Here is a 21,706-nt window from a genome sequence, read left to right as displayed (position 1 = left end):
CAAAATTATAAGCGTACACAATTCGAACAGGAAAACCAACGATCTAATTTATACATCTGAACGGGAAAATACCAATGAACAACATCAACAAACGATGCTGAACGACAGGCCCCTGAATCAATCAGGACAGGTGCATAAACATGCAGCGGCTATGGATAGTTTTGTTTCGCCTGCATACAATATAATTGCAGTTGAAGGCAAATCCTTCAGAAGTTCTTTGTACTTTATTCTCACAACGAACATTTGTTGATAGGGAATATAAGTAAGGGGGAAAGAAACCATTGGAAGCGGGAATATAAAAAAAAAAAAAAAATCTGTTTTGAAAAAAATAGGAGCGGGCGGGTCCGTCGAACAAGGAATCAACTTGGTGTGGCCTTACATGTATGTTTTATTATAATACGTTATTCTGATTGGTTAAATGCAGAGCACGTGTTATTACTAAGCAATTGCTTTACACAATAAACACATTCAAGTCCTAAAAATACATGACATAGTTGTCAATGGACGTAAAACAAACATTAGTCATACATTCCAATAGAACCAGCTATACACAACTCTTTAAGGGCGTAGTGGGCTTCTACTTTTTGTTTTCGATATTGAGGGATCAACAATTATTGACAACATTTTCGCATCAAACATTAGTTTAACCTCCCTGAACAATCTATCAGACAAGAAGAGTACTTTACAACTACTAAATTCTCATGAATATTGCAAAGTATGTCTTACATGTCTAACCATGTATAGGTACAATGTATGATATATAATAGCAATAAACTGTCTGTACAAAGTGTATATTATGCAACAGAGAACATTTTTATAACATTAAGCAGTAAATGGAGATGAATAAACCCGAGAAATCAAAACTTCCGATTTATACTCTGAGATATATAATTCTCAGACAATAAAAGATACGATGTTATTTGTTGCTATAAATCATATTAATCGCATCATAGCACGGGCATGCAGAACGGAATATTAATTATAATCACATCATAACACGGAACGCAGAGCGGGATATACAATTCCATCAAAACACGGGCACGCAGAGCGGAATATATAATCCCATCATAGCACAGGCATGCAGAGCGGAATATATAATCCCATCAAAACACGGGCACGCAGAGCGGAATATATAATCCCATCAAAACACGGGCACGCAGAGCGGAATATATAATCCCATCATAACACGGGCACGCAGAGCGGAATATATAATCCCATCAAAACACGGGCACGCAGAGCGGAATATATAATCATATCATTACACGGGCACGCAGAGCGGAATATATAATCCCATCATAGCACGGGCACGCAGAGCGGAATATATAATCCCATCATAACACGGGCACGCAGAGCGGAATATATAATCCCATCATAACACGGGCACGCAGAGCGGAATATATATAATCCCATCATAACACGGGCACGCAGAGCGGAATATATAATCCTATCATAACACGGACACGCAGAGCGGAATATTATAATCACATCATAACACGGACACGCAGAGCGGGATATACAATCTCATCAAAACACGGGCACGCATGACGGAATATATAATTCATTCAGATCACAGGCACGCGGAAGGTGAAATCACAGTTATCCATTCGGAGCACGCGGGCACTGTGACCGGAATATTCAATTTCACCAGATATCAATTAATTTATAGATTTAAGTCTTAACTATTATTTTTTTGTTTTTGTATCTGTGGATTCATCTCAGTATTATGTTTGAACATTTACATTGGGGTGTTTTTTCTGCCGTGTTTTTTTTTGGTTTTTTTTGTACCATAATTGGCCTTTAAAACAATTTTTGATTCGAGCGTCACTGCTGAGTCTTTTGTAGACGAAACGCGCGTGTGGCGTAAATAGAAAATTTTAATCCTGGTATCTATGATGAGTTTATCTGCAACCACTGGGTCGATGCCACTGCTGGGGGAGATTTATTTCCCGGAGGATATCACCAGCCCAGTATTCAGCACTTCTGTGTTGACTTGAGTTATTGCAGTATTTGGCAAACTTTTAGGAATTTTTGGTCCTCAATGCTTTTCAACTGTGTACTCTATTTTGCCTTTTAAACAATTTTTGATTCGAGCGTCACTGATGAGTCTTTTGGTATCACCAGCGTCTGGCGTAAATATAAAATTTTAATCCTGGTATCTATGATGTCTTTTTGATTTTCTTTGCAACCACTGGGTCGATGCCACTGCTGGTGATTTATTTCCCCGAGGGTATCACCAGCCCAGTAGTCAGCACTTCTGAGGCTTTTCTACATGTACCTCAGGAATAGCAGTATTTGGCAAAACTTTTAGGAATTTTTGGTCCTCAATGCTCTTCAACTTTGTACTCTATTTGGCTTTTTAAACATTTTTTTATTCGAGCGTCACTGATGAGTCTTTTGTAGACGAAACACGTCTGTCGTAAATATAGAATTTTAATCCTGGTATCTATGATGAGTTTATATGCTCTTAAATTAAGTTCTAAAAGCTTTACCCCAAGCACTTAATCCCATAGAATACTAAAATAGTTAAGCTTTCTCATTGACTAACGAAGTCGTAATCAAAACTTAATAAATAGTTATGAATTATTAGAATTAATCTTGGCAACGAATGTCTACACCACATTTCTGTTTATTTTATTAAATACATGTAGAAAAATCGATGTCATTAAATATAAAGCAAACGCTAACCAGGAGATATTTTGTTTGTCGGTTTACTGTCTCTTTGACGCATACTCCACAAACCTTGTATGAAACATCATCTTTCCTATTTGTATATAAAAAAAAAATAAGGTGTGGTATGATTGCCAATGAGACAACTGTCCACAAAGACCAAAATGACACAGACATTAACAGCTATAGGTCACGGTACGGCCTTCAACAATGAGCAAAGTGTATATACAATGTAAACTGTATATTTTATAGACTAATAAATGAATAAAAATGTACCGGCTAAAAATGATGCTATAACAGTTCAATCGAAATAATGACTCATATGAACTCGGGTGTCGAATAATCGAGACAGTTTTTTGCCATTTTCGTATTCATCAAAAAGTAAATAACAGGAAATTTGTACGACTTCATTTTGAAAAAAACAGCGTACTTGTTTACAATAATTCTTTGAATACCAATATTTTGAAGTGTGTTTACCAGGCTGCAGCAATTTGTAATATGACATTTCTGAATGCGATGGTGCCGTAAATAGACTGTCTGCATCAGTAACAAAGCAAAAATACCATACATCATGTCATTGAACTGACGGTAATGTAAGAGAGAAACCCATCAATAACCTAAAACAGTTGTTTATGTCTGTGTTTGGATTAAATACTTCCGATTAAGACACGTTTTACTACCTTTTAGTTTTATATAAACTGAATTAAAATATGTTTTACAATGGTAAGAATATGGAACTCCGGTAAGAAAATGAAATGTATTGAGTATTTGATTTAGATTCCAGTACACAAATATACTATAGTATCTGAAATTACCAACTTTCGATGCTAATTATCCCATTTCTTGCTTCGTCTTTAAACGAATACCTTTAACGAGATTGGGTAACACGAACGCCCAATAAATACTGGAGATGAGTGTAAGTGCTTCTGCTTTGGGAGGTGTTGACACAATCGGTGAATGAAAAAGAAATTGTGCTTTAATAACATTATGAATTAGCAAAGGGAGGATGCGATCTCATTGAAACTTAATTTAGGTTATAGTTTAAACACCGCCTTGGTGGTCTGATCATGGCTTTCTTTTGTGTACATGTTATCGTTTGTTCAATCACTGGCTTTATAAATCCAAAGACTTGACCATTTGTATATGTTTCTTCTCCTATCGAACATGCAACCTTCAGAAGAATAAAAAAACGGTCGGCCAGTGGTGTGAATAATGCGTCAGGGTAGGATGACACGTTTAACCTTGTGGACGAGTACATAAATATTCCGGCTCAGAGTGTCGGTTTAGTATCCCGAATTAGACTATTTATCGGGTTTGTAATAACATGAGACACACGACAGGTGTCACATGTGGAGCAGGATCTGCTTATCCTTCCTGAACACCTGAGATCATCCCCATTTTTTGTGGGGTTCGTGTTGCTAAGTCTTTAGTTTTTTATGTTGTGTCATGTGTACTATTATTTGTTTGTTTGTCTTTTTCATTTTTAGCCATGGCGTTGTCAGTTTATTATCGATTGATGAGTTTGATTGTCCCTCTGGTATCTTTCGCTGGTTTTTTTAGTACAAAGTAGGATTCATTTTTGATATCACAAACAAATTTCTCGTCTTGGGTAAGACTAATTAAACGGTAAACAGTCATGTGTCATTATCTTGTAGTATGAGGCATATACATAATATATAAAGCTTCTTATCGATTAGATCGTTTGTTGCCTGTTTATTCATTCAGAACTGAAAATTCTGAGAACAAGAACAAATACACGATGAAACGTGTTAAGTAGTATGCTGCTGTATGCATTTTCATGGAAGCTACTTCACTGATTTCAGATATAACAACCATTAATTAAACGTATCAATGGAATATGAAAATTATAAAATATGCTTATTTTAAAAGTAGATTATTTGTATGGTATCATAAACGGGTATATTTTTTTCGTTCTTATTTCTTTAGCCGTTACATTTATCATCGGTCAAGGTCAACTCGACTGCATTGTATTTGAATTGTTTTGCATTGTCATTCTTTGGGTCTTTTATAGCTGACTATGCGGTATGGGTTTTGCTCATTATTGAAGACCGTACAGTAACCTATAGTTTTTAATTTCTGTGTCATTTTGGTCTCTTGTGGATAGATTTCTCATTCGCAATCATACATTATCTTTTGCATATGCATGCTCTTATACAGTTCAAATAAGTTGTCATTGCGATATCACAGTGTAGATACTATTCTGTACGCTATCCGGAAGTCGCGATTTTCGAAGCGAGGATTTCAAACTGGCTAACAGAACGGTTTTGTTTTGGTGCATTTTCTCATCATTTGTTTACTCTTATATCTATAAAGTGTTTTGCACATTTTAAATGTATGTATAGCATCATAAATATTAGTAACTGTAACAAAAACATGCAGTAGAATATAAAATATACGTGTGCATCACACCAACTTCATAGAAAAAATTGGAATCGATGGACAATTTTGCTCCCGTAGTACAAAGCAAATGATCTTTTATTGCAAATATTTGCATCAGTTTACAGTTAAATATATACTGTTTCAATATTCTTACCGTATATAAGTAGAATGTTCGTATTTCAAATAAAAAATATGCTTTCCGTGAGGATCCCAAAATAAATTACTGTACGATCAGTCTAAAAGTAACTGTATTCTAGTAGCGATTTCATATTTTTTGTCTGTATGACCAGTCGTGATTTTGAAGAAAAAAAACCAAAGGCAATTTGAAGGTATATACGTGCCTATGTGATATTATGATTGTGTCTATGGAACTATAACGTGTAATTTCTTTCATCAGACAATACAAATATATTTATGATGATTTTTGTAGACGGCAAAATAATTATATTTTGTTCCGTCAGTCTTATTTAAAATCAAATACCTAAAAAGCGATACATGATTCGCTTGTGGACTTTGTATTAGTGTGTCGTTGCAGTATTCTGTTTAACTAATACATTTTTAAAGACTATTTACACCGTCTGCCGTTGACCAATTGGTGATAACATACATCAAGCTTTTCTCTTTTAAAATGACAAAAAATAGAAAGAGAAAGCTTTGTTTAAAAACTTAAGGTATTGAGCAAAGAATTGACGAAATTATATCCCGCCACTTCTATATTCCATGTTTTGGAAAAAAATAGACCCCCAAAAAAACTACAGTATAGGTGCACAGGGGCATCATTCAATAACGAATATGTGGAAGTTTTATTAATATATGGTAAGTTTTTGAAAGTTGCGTATAGCAAATTGGTATCACCCAATAAAGAAGTGGAAAAGTCCTTATCATGGAACTAGAAAACTGCTGAATTTTCGAAAAATAAAAAAAGAGGTGCACAATTTAATTAAATGATAAGGAATCTGAAAAAGATTCATTAAGTTATGACAAGTGTCTGAAGGAAGTTGTGGATATAAAATATGTACGCCCAATATAAGGTTATGACAAAGTCCGTATTTTAGATATAGAAACATCAAAAATATTTTAACCAAAAAATCGAAATAGAAGGTCCATAATACATTAATTGATTAAAAATGGAGCAATTTTAGAAAAGATTAACAATTGGTTTTCGGGGTGACGGTTGGAAATACCTGCTGAGTGCCCCCATATAATGCAATGTTCAAGTCCGTATCTTATACAAAGAAACCCCATAAAAGAAAAAGATTTTTAATAAAATTCGAAATACATTCCTTTTTTTTTATATAAATAAGGCCGTTAATTTTCTCGTTTGAATTGTTTAACATTGTCATTTCGGGGTCTTTTATTGACAATTAGGATCCGGCGGTTTGAAACTTATTTTTAACTTTCAATGCATTTGTATGTGAACATATATTTGTAATCCTCTATTCTCCTGGATTGGACACCCTCTCCATTTAAAAATGTCTGGAAACCCCAATGTATATTAAGTGGTTTATAGGAGATTCGCTTACAAAACCGCGAAACATGTTGTACTGGTCCAACGGACGAACGGAAAGACGGACTTCATTATCACTATAAACCATCGCTTTACAAAGAGGTGTACAATTGCGTGTCAAAGAGACAGATCTACATCCAAAACAAAGTGAAGGAACTGTGATCAATTATAGACTACAGTACGGCCTCGAATGTTTGTATAACAATTAAATCTGTGTGTTTGTACAATTTTAAGTATAACGGAGGACATTTCTGGAACTTATATAAACAAACCAAACTTCATCTTATTTCAGCAACATTCAAACATCCTTATATACTTAATGAAGTAAGTCGAGTACACCCTATCAAGCTTAAACATGATTCATAAGTTTTCAGGATGTGAATTTATTGAAATATATTTGTGTTATTTATAAAAATTGTCCCCCTTCTAATGTATCGTAAATAACTTTGAAATCACCACTAGAATACAGTGAAATAACGACTGATCATACAGTTTCAAAATATACAAGCGAGACTGATCGTACAGTGAGAAATTCAAACAAGTGTAATTTTCTTATTTCTGGCTTCAAAGATCTGGCTGAAACTTTTACCACCACTTAAAATATACTTTATTTAGTTAATTAAGTCTGGGTTTTACGTTAATTTGTACAGTAAGGGTGCAAAAAGATTGTTTTTAGGTTCACCGACTGATTTTCCTTAGTGATGCACTTGAAAATCTCTTGATTAAGGCAAAGATACGAATAATGAATGTGCTAAATTTAATTATAAACCATTTGTGAATATCGATGTCAGCTGAATTAATCATTAAGCAATGTACATATGAACATCCTACCGTTTAATATAGTATATCCAACAAATTTAGAATGTGATCCAAAAAGTTCTCGCTTCGAAAATCGCGACTTCCGGATAGCGTACAGAATAGTATCTACACTGTGGATATATATCTGTCATTTTCAAGTTTTGTAACTGGCAATTTGATACGAATTAATATTTTGACTTTTCAAGATATAGCTTACGAGAATAATCTACTGGACTCTTATCGACGTATTATAAGTGTGCAAATACATGTACATGTATAATTATAGTTTGACACGTTATAACGTACAGCAGACCACTTGTGTAACATGGCATGTATTCAAGTTGTGATATGGCTGTTTGTTGTGCAATGTTCTGCAGTCTGCTTTGCTAATTATGTATTAAAAGAAGAACCGGAGTATAAACACACACTCTTAAAAAGAATTTTAATGGAAGAAAATTTTGAATCTCTAGAGAGCAAAATCAATAATCTGACGCAAAGAGTCGAAGCACTGGAGAAAGAAAATGGTGAGCCTTTTTATTTATTTGTCAGCGTTACATATGATCGTTAATTCTAATTTTGATAAAAATGTTTCTTTTGTTGTACAGAATGTAACCTTACAATATAGTCGAAATTATCTCATTCGGAATTTACGAGAAATTTCGAATATTATACTAATTGATATAATTCGGATGAACAATTTTTGCAAATTTCATTTGGTTTTACGGAACATTAATATTCTAATTTACTAATTATATAATTATTATAAGCTTATGAATGTATGTGATGTTATACTATTGTCTCAGAAAAAAAGAGAAGGTTTGGTACCATTAAAACGTTTAATCCCGCTGCAAATGTTTGCACCTGTCCTAAGTCAGGAATCTGATGTACAGTAGTTGTCGTTAGTTTATGTAATTTATACGTGTTTCTCGTTTCTTGTTTTTTTTATATATATACATAAGCCAGTTGTTTTTTCCGTTTGAATGGTTTTACAATAGTAATTTTGGGGAACGTTATAGCTGCTTGTTCGGTGTGAGCCACGGCTCCGTGTTGAAGGTCGTACCTTGACCTATAATGGTTTACTTTTATAAATTGGTATTTGGATGGACAGTTGTTTCATTGACCACATCTTCCTATATCTATAATCATTTAGTTTACGTGTATGTAAATATATGTTCAGAAAAATCAAAGGTGCAATTTATTTTAAATGAATGCTTCAGTGAGGACGTGTTCCTGATGAAGATTATTAAACGTTTGCGATGACTTTTAAACTCATTGCTGAAGGCCGTAGGGTGCCATATACTTATCTAGTAAGTGATAATTTCTGTGTCATTTGGAGACAATAATGCCTTTTTTTTTTTATATCTATACAGTGGAATATTCATAGACAATTTATGATAGTATTACAAAAATATAGGAATAAGCTAAGAATTGTCTGAATTCTGCATTTCATGAAATAAATTTTACTAACTAATTATCAGGGCACTCCGTGCTAGTGCTTGTAAAGGTTTTTCTGATTCATCAAATTCAAAAAAAAGTCTACATATTGTGATTATCAGAAACATACATGTAATGAAATAAAAAATTAAGATTTTTGCATTGACTTGTGTACAAAAAAAATGCATTGATTTCAAGATTTAAACGTCTAGACCGCCAAAACGAATTGTGTACGTCAATATGATAAGATCTAAATAAAAAAGTGTGAAATTTTCGAGTAATAATTATTGGTAATGTTAAGACCGGAAAAAGTATACTTAAATTTATATCATATACTAGTAATATAATTGCTATTTAACATGGGCTAAACATTTAAAAGATCCTATTTTTTGTCTTTTGTAGCTTTACTCAAACACGCACCAGTTGCCTTTTTGGCAGAGCTCACCAAAAGCGTCACCAGCCAAAACCAGATAATCCTTTTTGACAGCGTCAAGCTTAACCTTGGTAACGCCTACTTTAATGTACATGGAAACTTTATCGCTCCTGTAAGTGGCCTGTACCAGTTTTCCGTAACAGCATGTGCAGCAACAAACCATTACATTGTCCTGGAGCTTATTGTAAACGCCAGAGTTGTTGGAAAAGTATTGACTGGCGACACCGGATATAATGAGTGTAGTTCTAACTCTTTCTTGGTGCAACTGTCTACTGGCGATGACGTCTACGTTCAGCATAAAACCGCGGGAGATTATCTTTTAGCAAACCCTGCTGCTGGATTTCCTACATTTTCCGGCGTCCTTCTAAATGTCATCTAAGACAAAAGAAATATGGTTCAGTTGTTATTCTGAATAAATTGATATTATAAATTGCAAATGACTATAACTACGCCAGTTTTAAGTTATTAACCCAATTAATGTACCAAAGCAAAACAATTATTTGAAAGTTATTATGACTATGTGAAGCAGTTGAAGGAATCAATCCAAATAGTAGTCTGTTTAGTTAATATAATACTTTTTTGGATATTCATTCGTTTGAGAATATGCCTTGAAGTTTATAATCCTTTGATTGACCTGATAGTCTAGTAGTATCATGGCTTAAATGCTGAAAAAATCAAATGTGAAGCATGTTCTATCGTCCATCACAAGTGTATATAACATATAAATAAGAAGATATACTATAAATGCCAATAAACCAAGTTTATATTTAAGTCATAATATACAAAAAGTTGTCAATTATAGGTCAAAGTACGGTCTTCAAAACGGAGCCTTGGTACACACCGAATAGAAAGCTATAGAAGACTCAAAATGACTATATAGTTTTATACAATTCAAACAGGAAAACCAACTATCTATACAAAAAAAAATGAGAAATGAGAAACACATATGAACCACACCATCAAACCGCATGCTTAATTGGTCTTATATACTGAGATAGATACGTGAGTTGGTTTACTTCTCCTGATGGCTTTGGTAAGAAATAGAAGCACAAGCTTTAGCTACAAAAGAGACACAGATAATTTCGTATATGGCCTATTATCACGATAAACGAGAAAACTCTTTAAAAAAGAAAGAATTTACGAGGCAAATCATTTTTTTGCTGAACACTTCGCACCCAGTGAGATTAAAAAGTTAAATTGAACATCAGATTGGAGACGAAGAACAGTTTTGTCCTGCATTTTTTCACTTTTAATCTTAATCTCCTTTTTATTTTTCATTCTCTTTGATTCTGCCTTTTTTATTAGTTTAATACTTAATGAAGAATCAAGACGTTTAGAAAAGATGCACATCTGGTTCCCATACGAATGACAATTATTTGTTGAAATGCACCTAGCACTCCCATAAAAATAAAATGGTAGCTCCCTTAACTAAACATCAATAGTATTACCAATGTTATTTCAACTGATCGGGCGGAGCCAGGTTTTAATTTGCATAAGGACAGTCTATTTGAAGATGTGTGTGATAAGGATGATTGCCGTCATAATTATTACTGATTTCTAATCACCTATCAGTGTCATCAAAGGAATTTACAAAAGAATTACTGGACACTTCATTGATGAGTTTATCCTAATACACCTATCTATAGATGGACTGGTTTATTGTGAGCGAACCGGTTAAACTCCGCCCCGTCAAGTGAAATAAATTAAGTACAGGTATTGATAGATTGTAGATCCTTGAATGTGCATATCTTTATAACAATAACATTCAGTTAAATTTATTGATAACATATATCAATTGAAAACATTATTCAAAGATCTAATTATAGATCGTTTCTCAGTCAAGTTCCAGACACGCGAAACAACATCCCAATAAAAATGAGGATGGTCTGTCTCGTATGAAATATTTTTTTTTCTACAAGTACAATCAAACCAAATGTTTATTTCCATGGAAGAACTTGAAATTTGTTTTAAGTGAATTATATAAGTAAATTGTGGTATCGAAATCCCTGATTTAATAATTTACCAGTCATATATAATAGATTAAGCCCATTATGGTTAATGAAACATGGTAACACATTTCATCGCGTGTATAATTGGTCGGGCATATTATTGGTTCAGAAATAAGACAATTTTCAAAATCATATATTACATGTTCGTCTACTTTGCTCGAAAATTACCCTGAAAAAATAATGATGCCCTTGATGAACGGTTGACAGTTATTATAAGTCTAAAATCATGGTCACTTTGTGTAAAGATAGATAAAATTTTGGTACTGTTTTCTTACTGAATTCGTTTTTCTATTACCATGATCATTATAATTTTATAATATTTGTATGATTGTCAACATAACAAATAATACATATTCCAGATATGACTCTAATTTAACAAATCAGATAAATCATTGTGTACATTATGGCAAATCATATTTCATTATCTCAATACATATTGATAACCCTTAGTTTGCATTGGTGATACAACATAAACGGGAAATTGTTTATCAGAATTGCGGGTCGATGCAATGCTGATATTGGCGTCCTATAAAATGAGAGGGGGTCATATCATTCCGCGAGATGGAAATCTGTAGAAGCCCACTCTTAGTTTTTATAGTGATATGCAGTTTGCGATATTCACTTTATCTAAAACGGATCCTGGTATTAATACACTGTCAGCATAAAAATCTAGTGCAGTTTTCACACAAAATAGTGTAATATCCAAGCGAACCTTGGTGACTCCTTGATTTCACCACTGTTTGATTTGTGTACTTCAACTTTCATTTACAATTGTCCTTCTTTATGGATTTTTGAAAATTTAAGTATCTATTTTTGTTAAAATGATACTGTATGATTGTCACATTCATAACAATAACAATATAGTACTCTAAAATAAAATAAAAACTGTATTCTTTCGTTTTGAATATTTATCTGATTTTGTTGTCTTTTTGACTTCTATTTACCAATCAAGTTGGTATTTTCTATTACATGGCTAATTTGATTTGAAGGATAATTTCCAGTTTTCAAAATTACAAAAGTATGTTAGTAACTTTGGTATAATCAAACACAATCACCTCTATTATGTATCATGCAATTCGCCTTAATTGGTTGGTGTGTTGCCTGCGTATAATATATTTTCTATCTAATTTATCATCATACTAAGAGATTAAACATTTAAAATAGTACTAATAATTTGTTATTACAGAAATAATATTGCGGAGTATCAAAACGGTGGGAGGCGAGATAACTCGACTTATAACCACGATGATGAACTTATTTATACTAGCTAATCATTCATTTCTTTATTGAACAGAGTTAGTCATGAGCCAATCAAATACTGTTTAATTGGACGTGCTAATTATATATGGGCGTACCATGAATAGCTCTCTGTACGTTGACCGATTTGTATTTGCTAAAATTTGTCATATTAGGGAGCTACCATTTGATTTTTATGGGGGGGGCTAGGATGAAATTTGAAAAAAATAGGCAGGACAGGAGTTTTGAGTAAAAAAAAGGGCAGGATGAGACACTTGCAAAAAAAAAATTCAGGACGACAATTTAGGTAAAAAAAAGTCAGGATAAACTTTAAAAAAAAAGGCAGGACCGAACAGAGTGAAAAATAAAAGGGCAGGACAGAGATTACAGCTAAAAAAAAAAGGCAGGACAAAATTTTTCATCCTAGCCCCCCCCCCCCCCCCCCCCCCCCCCCCATAAAAATCAAATGGTAGCTCCCTCATAAAGAAAAATCATAAAGAGAAGAAGGTATATGCATATTACGTAGTAAATTTTGAAAAATAAAACAACAACACAACACATAACAGGGTTGCCCCCTATTCTGATATATTATTGGTCGGACATCCCATCAGTCCGACACATGTCAGCAATAATGACACACCTTGTTAGACCGACGCCCTTATAGTACAACAGCCCATTAGTCCAACATCCGAATAGTCCGACATCCAATTAGTCTGACACCCATTTAATACTACACCAAATAGTCCGACTTCCCAGTAGCTCTATCCCCTATTAGTCCGACACCCCGAGACACCCCTATAGCCCGACACAGGTCGTATATGAAGAACTGCTTCAGAGGATTTGTGGCAAGTATATCATGCAAATTCGTATGACTTTGACCTTATTTTCATGGAGTAACGTTAAAGTGTGAATTATCTGTAGCCGGAAAACCTTGATGTTAAAGACTTTCAGTTTTAAATTCATTCACCATTGGCACTTTTGTTGGGTAGACATACACATAAATTATAAGGTAGTGTAACAAGGATAATGAATTGATATGTTATTTATTTGTAGGTCTAATGGACACTCCAGCAAAAGTATTGTGTGGAATATGTGACGCTCAACATATCATGAAAACTGCAGATTTCTGGTGTCCAGAATGTGACGATGGTCTTTGTGATGAATGTAGCAGTCATCACAGTTTTTCTAAACCAAGTCGACATCATGGCGGTAAATCAATTGCGGACTTTAGCAAATTGCCCACAGATATTTCAGGTATAAAGCAACACTGCACGGAACACGAAAAAACTCTTCAAATATACTGTCCACATCATGATCAACTTTGTTGTCTTTTATGTATTTCAACGAGTCACAAAGATTGTACCGGAATGTTACCTATTGATGAAATGGCAAAAACTTCTCAATATAGTGGTTTGTTGGATACTTTGCAAAACTCGTTAGAAGGCATGAAAAACAACTTTGATAACATAGTTCAAGACAGACAAACAAATCTTTCAAAAATAAAAGAACAGCGACAAAACATTAATGATGTACTTGAACGACTTCGTAAAAGAATAAACAGCCATATTGATAAACTAGAAAAAGGAATAATTGAACAGTTATGAAATGCTGAATGTGATATGAATATCAAAATTGAGGGTCTGTTAAAAGAAATACAAGAAAATCTGAAAGGATAGCAGTGTTACAAACTAACATTTCATATCTACAGAATCACGCATCTGATTTGCAAAGTTTCATAGGAGGCAAAAATCTCGAGGAGAAAATCGAGTCTAAAGAGGCATATATTCAGTCATTGACAGAAGGTGACCGCCTGAAACAATTTTCCTTTAAATATGCTCAAAGTGAGTTTATTGAAGATTTACTCATAAACATCAAGTCATTTGGACTGATTTCAAAGGAAGCTTGGTCAACAACTGTTGTCATCAAGTTGAACAAGTTTAACAGATGATAACTGCCAGTGTGAATCCAAAACCTGTCGACGGTATGAATAACAAATCCAATAATGAGTATTGCATGACGAGTGTTGCTTCTTTTTCAAACGTAGAAGGAGTTCTTGCAGACTGTGGTTATATTAACAGGCGGCTGATAATATGAACAGAGATGAGAGTTAACAAATACAAAGTTTTAAATTTTATATTAGACAAGTATTTTTTCGAAGGAAGTTCCGAAATATATCTTAAGTTCGGTTAAGCCAGGTAAAAGGTACGATTTAATCCCAATAAAAGTAGTCAGGAGAGAAGTCAAAATACGTCTGATCTGCCTATTGTGGCCATCAAAACTCGATACGCCGGATCGTTTCAATGTCAATTTCGTCGACTTAACAAAATGTTCACTCTCCACCTTTAAATATGGTTGATAATCATCAAATACAACTTACCTTTAATTACTAAGAATAAACAATTTGAGACGGGAATCCAACTCCTTTGCAGTAATTGTCTACGAAATAATAATAAAATAAATGTTTATGAACTTTTTACAGTTTATAGTTATCATCTTACATATAAAAGATGAAGACAAACTTTTAATAGGAAACATGTTAAGCAAATCTGTTTCGTTTTACATAGTGTAAAAATCTCAAGAATAGAATTATTCAATGAATCCTTTATAGGAGAAATTGACATTGAATAAAGATTTTTTACTATTTAAAAATAGTATTTTTTTAGTTGTTCGCTAGAACTATTACAGATGACAGAAACTATAAATTACAACTAAATTGTTCAACAAAGTAAAAAAATCAACTCAAACATAACCGAATGGTTTTAATTACTCCTTATAGGAGTTATTGTCCTTGAAAGATACTTTTTACCATTTAATTTTGTATTTTATCAGAAACTATGATATAAATAGAGAGAGAATGTTTTAAATCCCAGTTTAACCCCACATTTATTTACATTGATCAGCAACATAATCAATGTGCACAAAATAATTTCAGGTAAACGATTCGGGCTGTTATGAGCATCGTGTGTTAGTGACGAAAAGAACATTATTTTATGTTTCTTTATTTGTTTGCATCTATATTAGGTTCGAGAGAGTATGTTTTAAGAGCAAAAACAGAAGATCCAAGACCTTGTAGTGTGTACTCTACAACAGGTACATGTATATTGTATATGAAATGAAGAAATAATTCTAATGATATAAGGAAAGTAGATGCCAATGGCGTTTGATACTTTTACAATGGTTTTTGACTGTCCCTTTGGTATCTTTCGTCCCTCTTTTACATTATGTTTGGTAGACTATTATTCGGTTCACTGAAACTTGGTCTTTATGTCTTTTTATATGAATTGTTTGATGGACAAAAGAGGTCACCCTGCTTATCAAAATATATCTTGTTTAATGTGTGTTCAGTTCGATGCCAGTGATGGTGGACGTTTTGTCCCGGGGTAACACCAGCCCAGTAGTCAGTTCTTCGGTGTTGACATGAATATTAATAATGTGGTCTTTTTATAAATTTACTGTTTGCAAAAGTATAGATTATTCGAAATACCTTGAATGTTCTTATCCCAGGCATTGATTACCTTACTCGTATTTGGCACAACTTTTTGAGAATTTTGGGTCCTCAATGCTCTTCAATATTTTACTTGTTTGGCTTTTTAACTTTTATGATCTTAGCGTCACTGGTGGGTCTTAATATGTAGATACATTATTATATGTAAGTATCCAATTATATATAGCTGCATAAAACTAATTAAAATGTCTGTTATTAATGATAATTACATGTATAACTTGGGTAAATATTGTAGGGACCTTTGTTGGATAACAATTTTCGTGGATTTTGTTGTTACAACAAAATCATGAATCTAAATATTCAACACATTACAAATTTTGAAAAGAAAAATGTTGCAGACTTTGATAAAACCATGAAATCAAGTATCAATGAAAATGCAAGTTTTCTGCAATCGACGAAAATGTGTGTATACAAAATTTAGGTATCATGAAAATAAAAATAATACACAGTATTACACCTTTAGATAGTATTTCCTTTAAATAGACCAGCATATATACTGAATTGAAGGGTACGCAGATCATAATCCTGCTCCATATGTGGCACCCGTCGTGTTAAAATCTTCTGCTGTTCGTGAAAAGTGTTGTAAGTTAATCAGTTGGTTTTTTTTTCAGTAGTTTTTAACTAATTTGTACCTAACATATGGTCTTTATTGTACTGATACATTTATTTTTCATATGTATACAAAATGTGTATGTTACATACAGGTATAATCCAGTGCAGCAGATGTTCAACTCCATACTGTAGTGCAAAATGTCAAAAGTCTGATTTGGACAGACATAAAAAGTTATGTCAGGATCTGAGGTACTTTTTTTTTAATACATAATTGTGAAATACTATATATAAAACAATGCTGTGCTTATGTACACATTTTGCACAATATTGCTGATAATCGAAAGGCAAATTAATATTTCAGATTTGAATTGAAAATGTATGACGAGTTTTTTGTGTTGCTTTCAATCATTACTGACATGACCTTACTAGTTAAGGATCTCTCTCTCTCGACAACTGTAATAATAATAAAAAAACTGACATCCAGTGAGTACACCCACTGCGTCTTTCCATACTTAAACTATATCGAAGTCAGTGATAGTCTCAAACACTGAATAATAAATAACTAGTAAATAATTGATGTTGAAAGCACAGAAATGTGTAAACGCCCAATTGGTTCTTCTCGTTGTCAAAGGCCGTATAATGTCCCATAATTACTTACGTCCACTTGATTTGAACTTCGTTGAACAGTTGTATCATTTGCAATCTTACCATTCTCCGTATTTCATATTGTCAAAGAAACAAACTGGGTTTTTTAATACCATTATTTGCATGTTGTATAAACCCGTTATCAAAGTAGGTTCAATTACAATTGTACACTTATGAACAAAGGCCTAAATTTAAGGTACTTTAGTACATGATTAGCGTAAATGGAAAACAATGTTAAACTTTAAGTTGTCATTGCAAAAAATTGTTAAACTTATATGTGATATAGCAAAATGTAAGTTATCTTTGATGCATACTTAGGTTTGTACAAGAACTTATATTTCTAGAGTTTATATAAGAAATCATTTATGTAAGCCATAGTTTGTTTTCGAAATATATACTTTATTTTACAGAGCTGAACTATAACAGCCACATACACAGTAACCGTGTCTTATTTACTGTATTTGTACTTTTAGAGCCAGTTAAATATATGACAAGTTTGCCTCATAATATTGCTTTTCTGAAAACGTGGACTATGCAAATAACTAAAACCTGCTGTCGTACGTTTTGTTTTCATGTGGATTATATTATTCCTATATCTTAAAATTACAGAAATTTCATTGTAAAGATTGGCAAATTCATGGAATATTTGCCACTAGATGTTAAGCAACAATCAATCAATCAATATATAGAAGACAAAAATTAAGTTCAGTCATGATATGAGACACTAACTAAAATAAAAAGTTTAACAAAGAACCATAAGTTTGTTTATGAAAAGACTTTTACAGATTTAAACCTCCTCTCTTCTGTTTTTTTTTTTTTTTTTAGGGTAATTTGAAAATGATATTCAACATTATTTATGGTTAAGAGAATGTCTATTGGTTATTCATGATATAAAATTGTAGATTTCATTGCAGCAAATGATTGTAGATTTCATTACAGCAAATGATTGTAGATTTCATTGCAGCAAATGATTACTGAATAAAAACAAAGTACAGGTGGAAGTTGAATACTAGACAAACAAAATTTAGATTTGCAGAATTCCCCGAAACAAACAACATGGACAGAAAAGTCCTAAATCTTTAGATGCGTTCTTACAGAAATACAACTTTTCACTTGAGTCAATAAAATATCATGTGTTAATGCTTTCTATACATAATAAAATAGATATAAGGATATGTTTATTATTGTCATGAAGACAGTAATCAAACCAAACTAACTAAACTAACAATATGAGTGTTGACGCTTACGCCCGGAATTCCTAACGTTGACATTCCTCGAAACAGAGGAGGATCTCTTTGGGGCAGACACGCAAAGTAACATTTTAAGCATGTTAGAAAACTCGTCAATAAATTACAATTTTATTTATTTCAAAGTGTAGGGTATCCCTTAAACAGGTTGGGAACAAACCCTCTATGTGGTGCCATTCTGCCCTATTTTGCTTTAAATCCAGTCTACAAAAAATATCCCTCTATTGAGTGATACTTTTATTCCTCTATAAAAGGATTATTCCTCTATACAGATATGAACACCATATAGAGGGTTTGTTCGGAACTTCCCAATTAAACCAGGAATACTATAAGTTATGTACGTTCATATCCGTATATGTGGATATTTCAACACCCTGAAGTACCCCAGTACATCATGAGGCGTATATAACGAATTTATCCCCGGTCTTAGTCCGAATCGGGTGAGGTTTTTTTGGAAATTCAGGTACAAAGTGTAACGCAAAAACAACGTTTTTTTCTTTATCTAAAAAAGTTTATTTTAAATTTTTTACGGGGTGTAGGGTACTACCTTTTGTTGAACCCTACAGGTATTCAAATATATGACGTTTTTAATACGGAGACAGAGAAACTGGGTTGAGTCAAATTTGGCGCTCAATGTTGTGAGCGTTACGCCATAGATGGTGTGAGGTCAACGTGGGTAATTTGCATAGCTAGGTCAGTAGTCCCATTCCTTGAAAATGTGGCAGTCAAGTGATGCATTTAATGAAATGAGTGTAAATGATCGGCATAATAGGACAAAATCGTTAATGAATTGAATATTTAATTACAAACATCATGGATACTCTACAGAATTCAATATTTCACAAGGAGCAATCATTGAACTAAGGAAAACTTGCGTGAAGTTCCCCGGGATATTCAGATAATGGTCAGCAACGTTGACCAATCAAAATCCTAGATATATACTAAGCCGGGGATAAAGTGTATTAGCTGCGAAAACGTAGCTCTAAAGGTTCTTTTGATGATTTTGATATTTGCGGACCATAGAGCTACGATTTACTCCCATTGAAAAAGACATCGAAATAGCGTTTGTTACCGATGACATGATTGTCCCTCAAAACACGAATAACCCCTTGGAGTAAGGTGTCAGAAGTTTGACTTTATGTCTAACTTCTAACTAGTTTGCTTTGGATACCAGTTATATAAGCATCACTCGGATTCTGATTTATCCGTATGCATCTGATATGCATTTCAAATGATTAGTCTTCATAAAGATAAATGATAGTACCTTGTTTAGTATAGAATCAGTTTCTTTGTATTTTCGAATTAAAAATAAGTGGTATACAAATGTAAGATAAGAAGAAAACACAAAGTTTATTACTCCTTGTTCTATTACTTTGCTGCTTGATAAACCTAGATATTGACCGTCTCAACGATTTGCATCATATTATCAATTAATAGATCTCAGTTTTTTTTTTCGCACATAGATACTTTATTTTTTGAGACAAAGGTACATTTGTAGTGCTATTAGAGATCGGTCATTTACAAACGTATCAATCGTATCGTATACGTTGACGTATCCGCATCTGCAGATATATACCAAAAAACAGTATATGATCCCGAGCTTTAATTTTATGTACTTTCAATAATGCAAATGGGCAGTTAATTTCTAATGCAGAAATTTACAAAACGGAATATCTAACCCTTCTTTTAAAGATATTCCGGATAGTTGGAACAATTTACAGGCATGATAGGAGTGAATACGGTAAAATCGTTTGTTTGTTTATGAACTTGTGCTCACGTAGCATTGACAAATTGTTAATTGTTGATTGACAAATAGAGTGATACTCAGTACTTTCTATTACCTTTTATGATAAAATCGCAAAGGAACAATATTCAAAGTTCCTTACATGTATATAAGAAGTACATTTAATTTTTTTTGTGTTTATTCATATAAGATCTTTTAACTGGATTATTAAAGGATTGTGTACGATGTTCGTGTACCTGCCCTACATTGGCTCCTTTTTAAGGGCATGTAAAAGTAGTTGATAGAACCCCTTAATTTTTTTTACAAAACACCACTATCACAAATATTGAAAGTGTATGTTTGATTTTTTTCGAAGAGATTCCAATTAGTTTTTTAAATGAATTACGGTCTTATTAATAAGCTCACATAATATATTTTGATATATCTGCAGATGCAGATACGTCAACGTATATGATACGGTTGATACGTCTTTAAATGACCGACCTCTATTAACACACAATCGTTAAACGAACGATAATCCAAGAAAATAATCCCTGGTGAGTTTGGTCATATTTTTCAAAATTCAGTTCATAATTGACAGTGGTGGTTCAAGGGGTTAGAACCCCCTTTTGTGGACGATCAATGCATTTTAATGGGACATATGGTTTGAAACACACACTTTTTTATCATGGGTTGGTAACACCCATCCCCCTCATCAATGGATGGATCCGCTCCTAATTGATTTCAAATTGTTTTCAGTACTGAGTTCAATTCTGTTTAATATTGTCCACACTATCATAACAAGTATCACTTCACTCAATTTCCGAAAACATTCTATGATCTATGCTCTTAACAATCAATTACTACAATGACTTCCTCGTTTATGTTAAAATATTCATTCATCATCAATATTGCAAAGATTAAAAATGATGAACCTTGATGTATGGATACGAATAGCAATCTCGTTAGTCTTAGGTTTAAGGTAATATTATATTTTGTAATTTTGATAGTTTATATATAATTAGTTTTAACAAAGTTTTCCATTTTTGAATCTTAATGATACTAACTATACAGTATCCTACTTTGATGATATTAGTGTTAAAGTGGTAAGTTGACTGCAAAAGTAAGGCAATGAATTTATCAGTGAATGAAATTAAACACTGATAATTATTAATGTATAGCAATATAATATTTCCCACAGACCGTAACAAAAAGTTAACGTGCAATGAATTCTAATATTGCACTAGTGCAATAAATCTTCAAAATTCATGTTGTCATCAACGTTAAAATCTTAGTTTAAACCAATTTTTACTTTCAAATATTATATTGCTATACAATAAAAGGGTTATTGCATGACTATTGTGGAATACTGTCCCTCGAAGAAAATATATTGCACCCACAAGCTCTTGCAATATAAAAATCTACTCGGGACAATATTCCCCAATATTCATGCAATAACCCTATAGTATTGTGTGTTTCTGAGGGTTCCTCTGGATTTACCACCAGTTGTAACGCTCAAATTTGAGATACGCAGTTCCTCAGCTCATCTA

The 21,706-nt window shown here is 33.0% G+C and overlaps 1 protein-coding gene across 1 annotated transcript; it reads left to right on the top strand.

The window, feature by feature from the left end:
* The first annotated feature begins 7,659 nt into the window (after positions 1 to 7,659).
* On the top strand, positions 7,660 to 9,705 carry LOC134713709 (heavy metal-binding protein HIP-like). The gene is made up of 2 exons (XM_063574999.1): positions 7,660 to 7,896; positions 9,209 to 9,705. Exons 1-2 carry the CDS (start codon positions 7,698 to 7,700, stop codon positions 9,616 to 9,618), a joined length of 609 nt encoding a protein of 202 aa, XP_063431069.1. The 5' UTR covers positions 7,660 to 7,697; the 3' UTR covers positions 9,619 to 9,705.
* Positions 9,706 to 21,706: the final 12,001 nt, after the last annotated feature.

This window comes from Mytilus trossulus, chromosome 4, assembly GCF_036588685.1.
Source record: "Mytilus trossulus isolate FHL-02 chromosome 4, PNRI_Mtr1.1.1.hap1, whole genome shotgun sequence".
Lineage (NCBI taxonomy): Eukaryota > Metazoa > Mollusca > Bivalvia > Mytilida > Mytilidae > Mytilus > Mytilus trossulus.
Note: the sequence above shows the minus strand (reverse complement) of the source record. Positions and strands in the feature narration are given on the sequence as shown.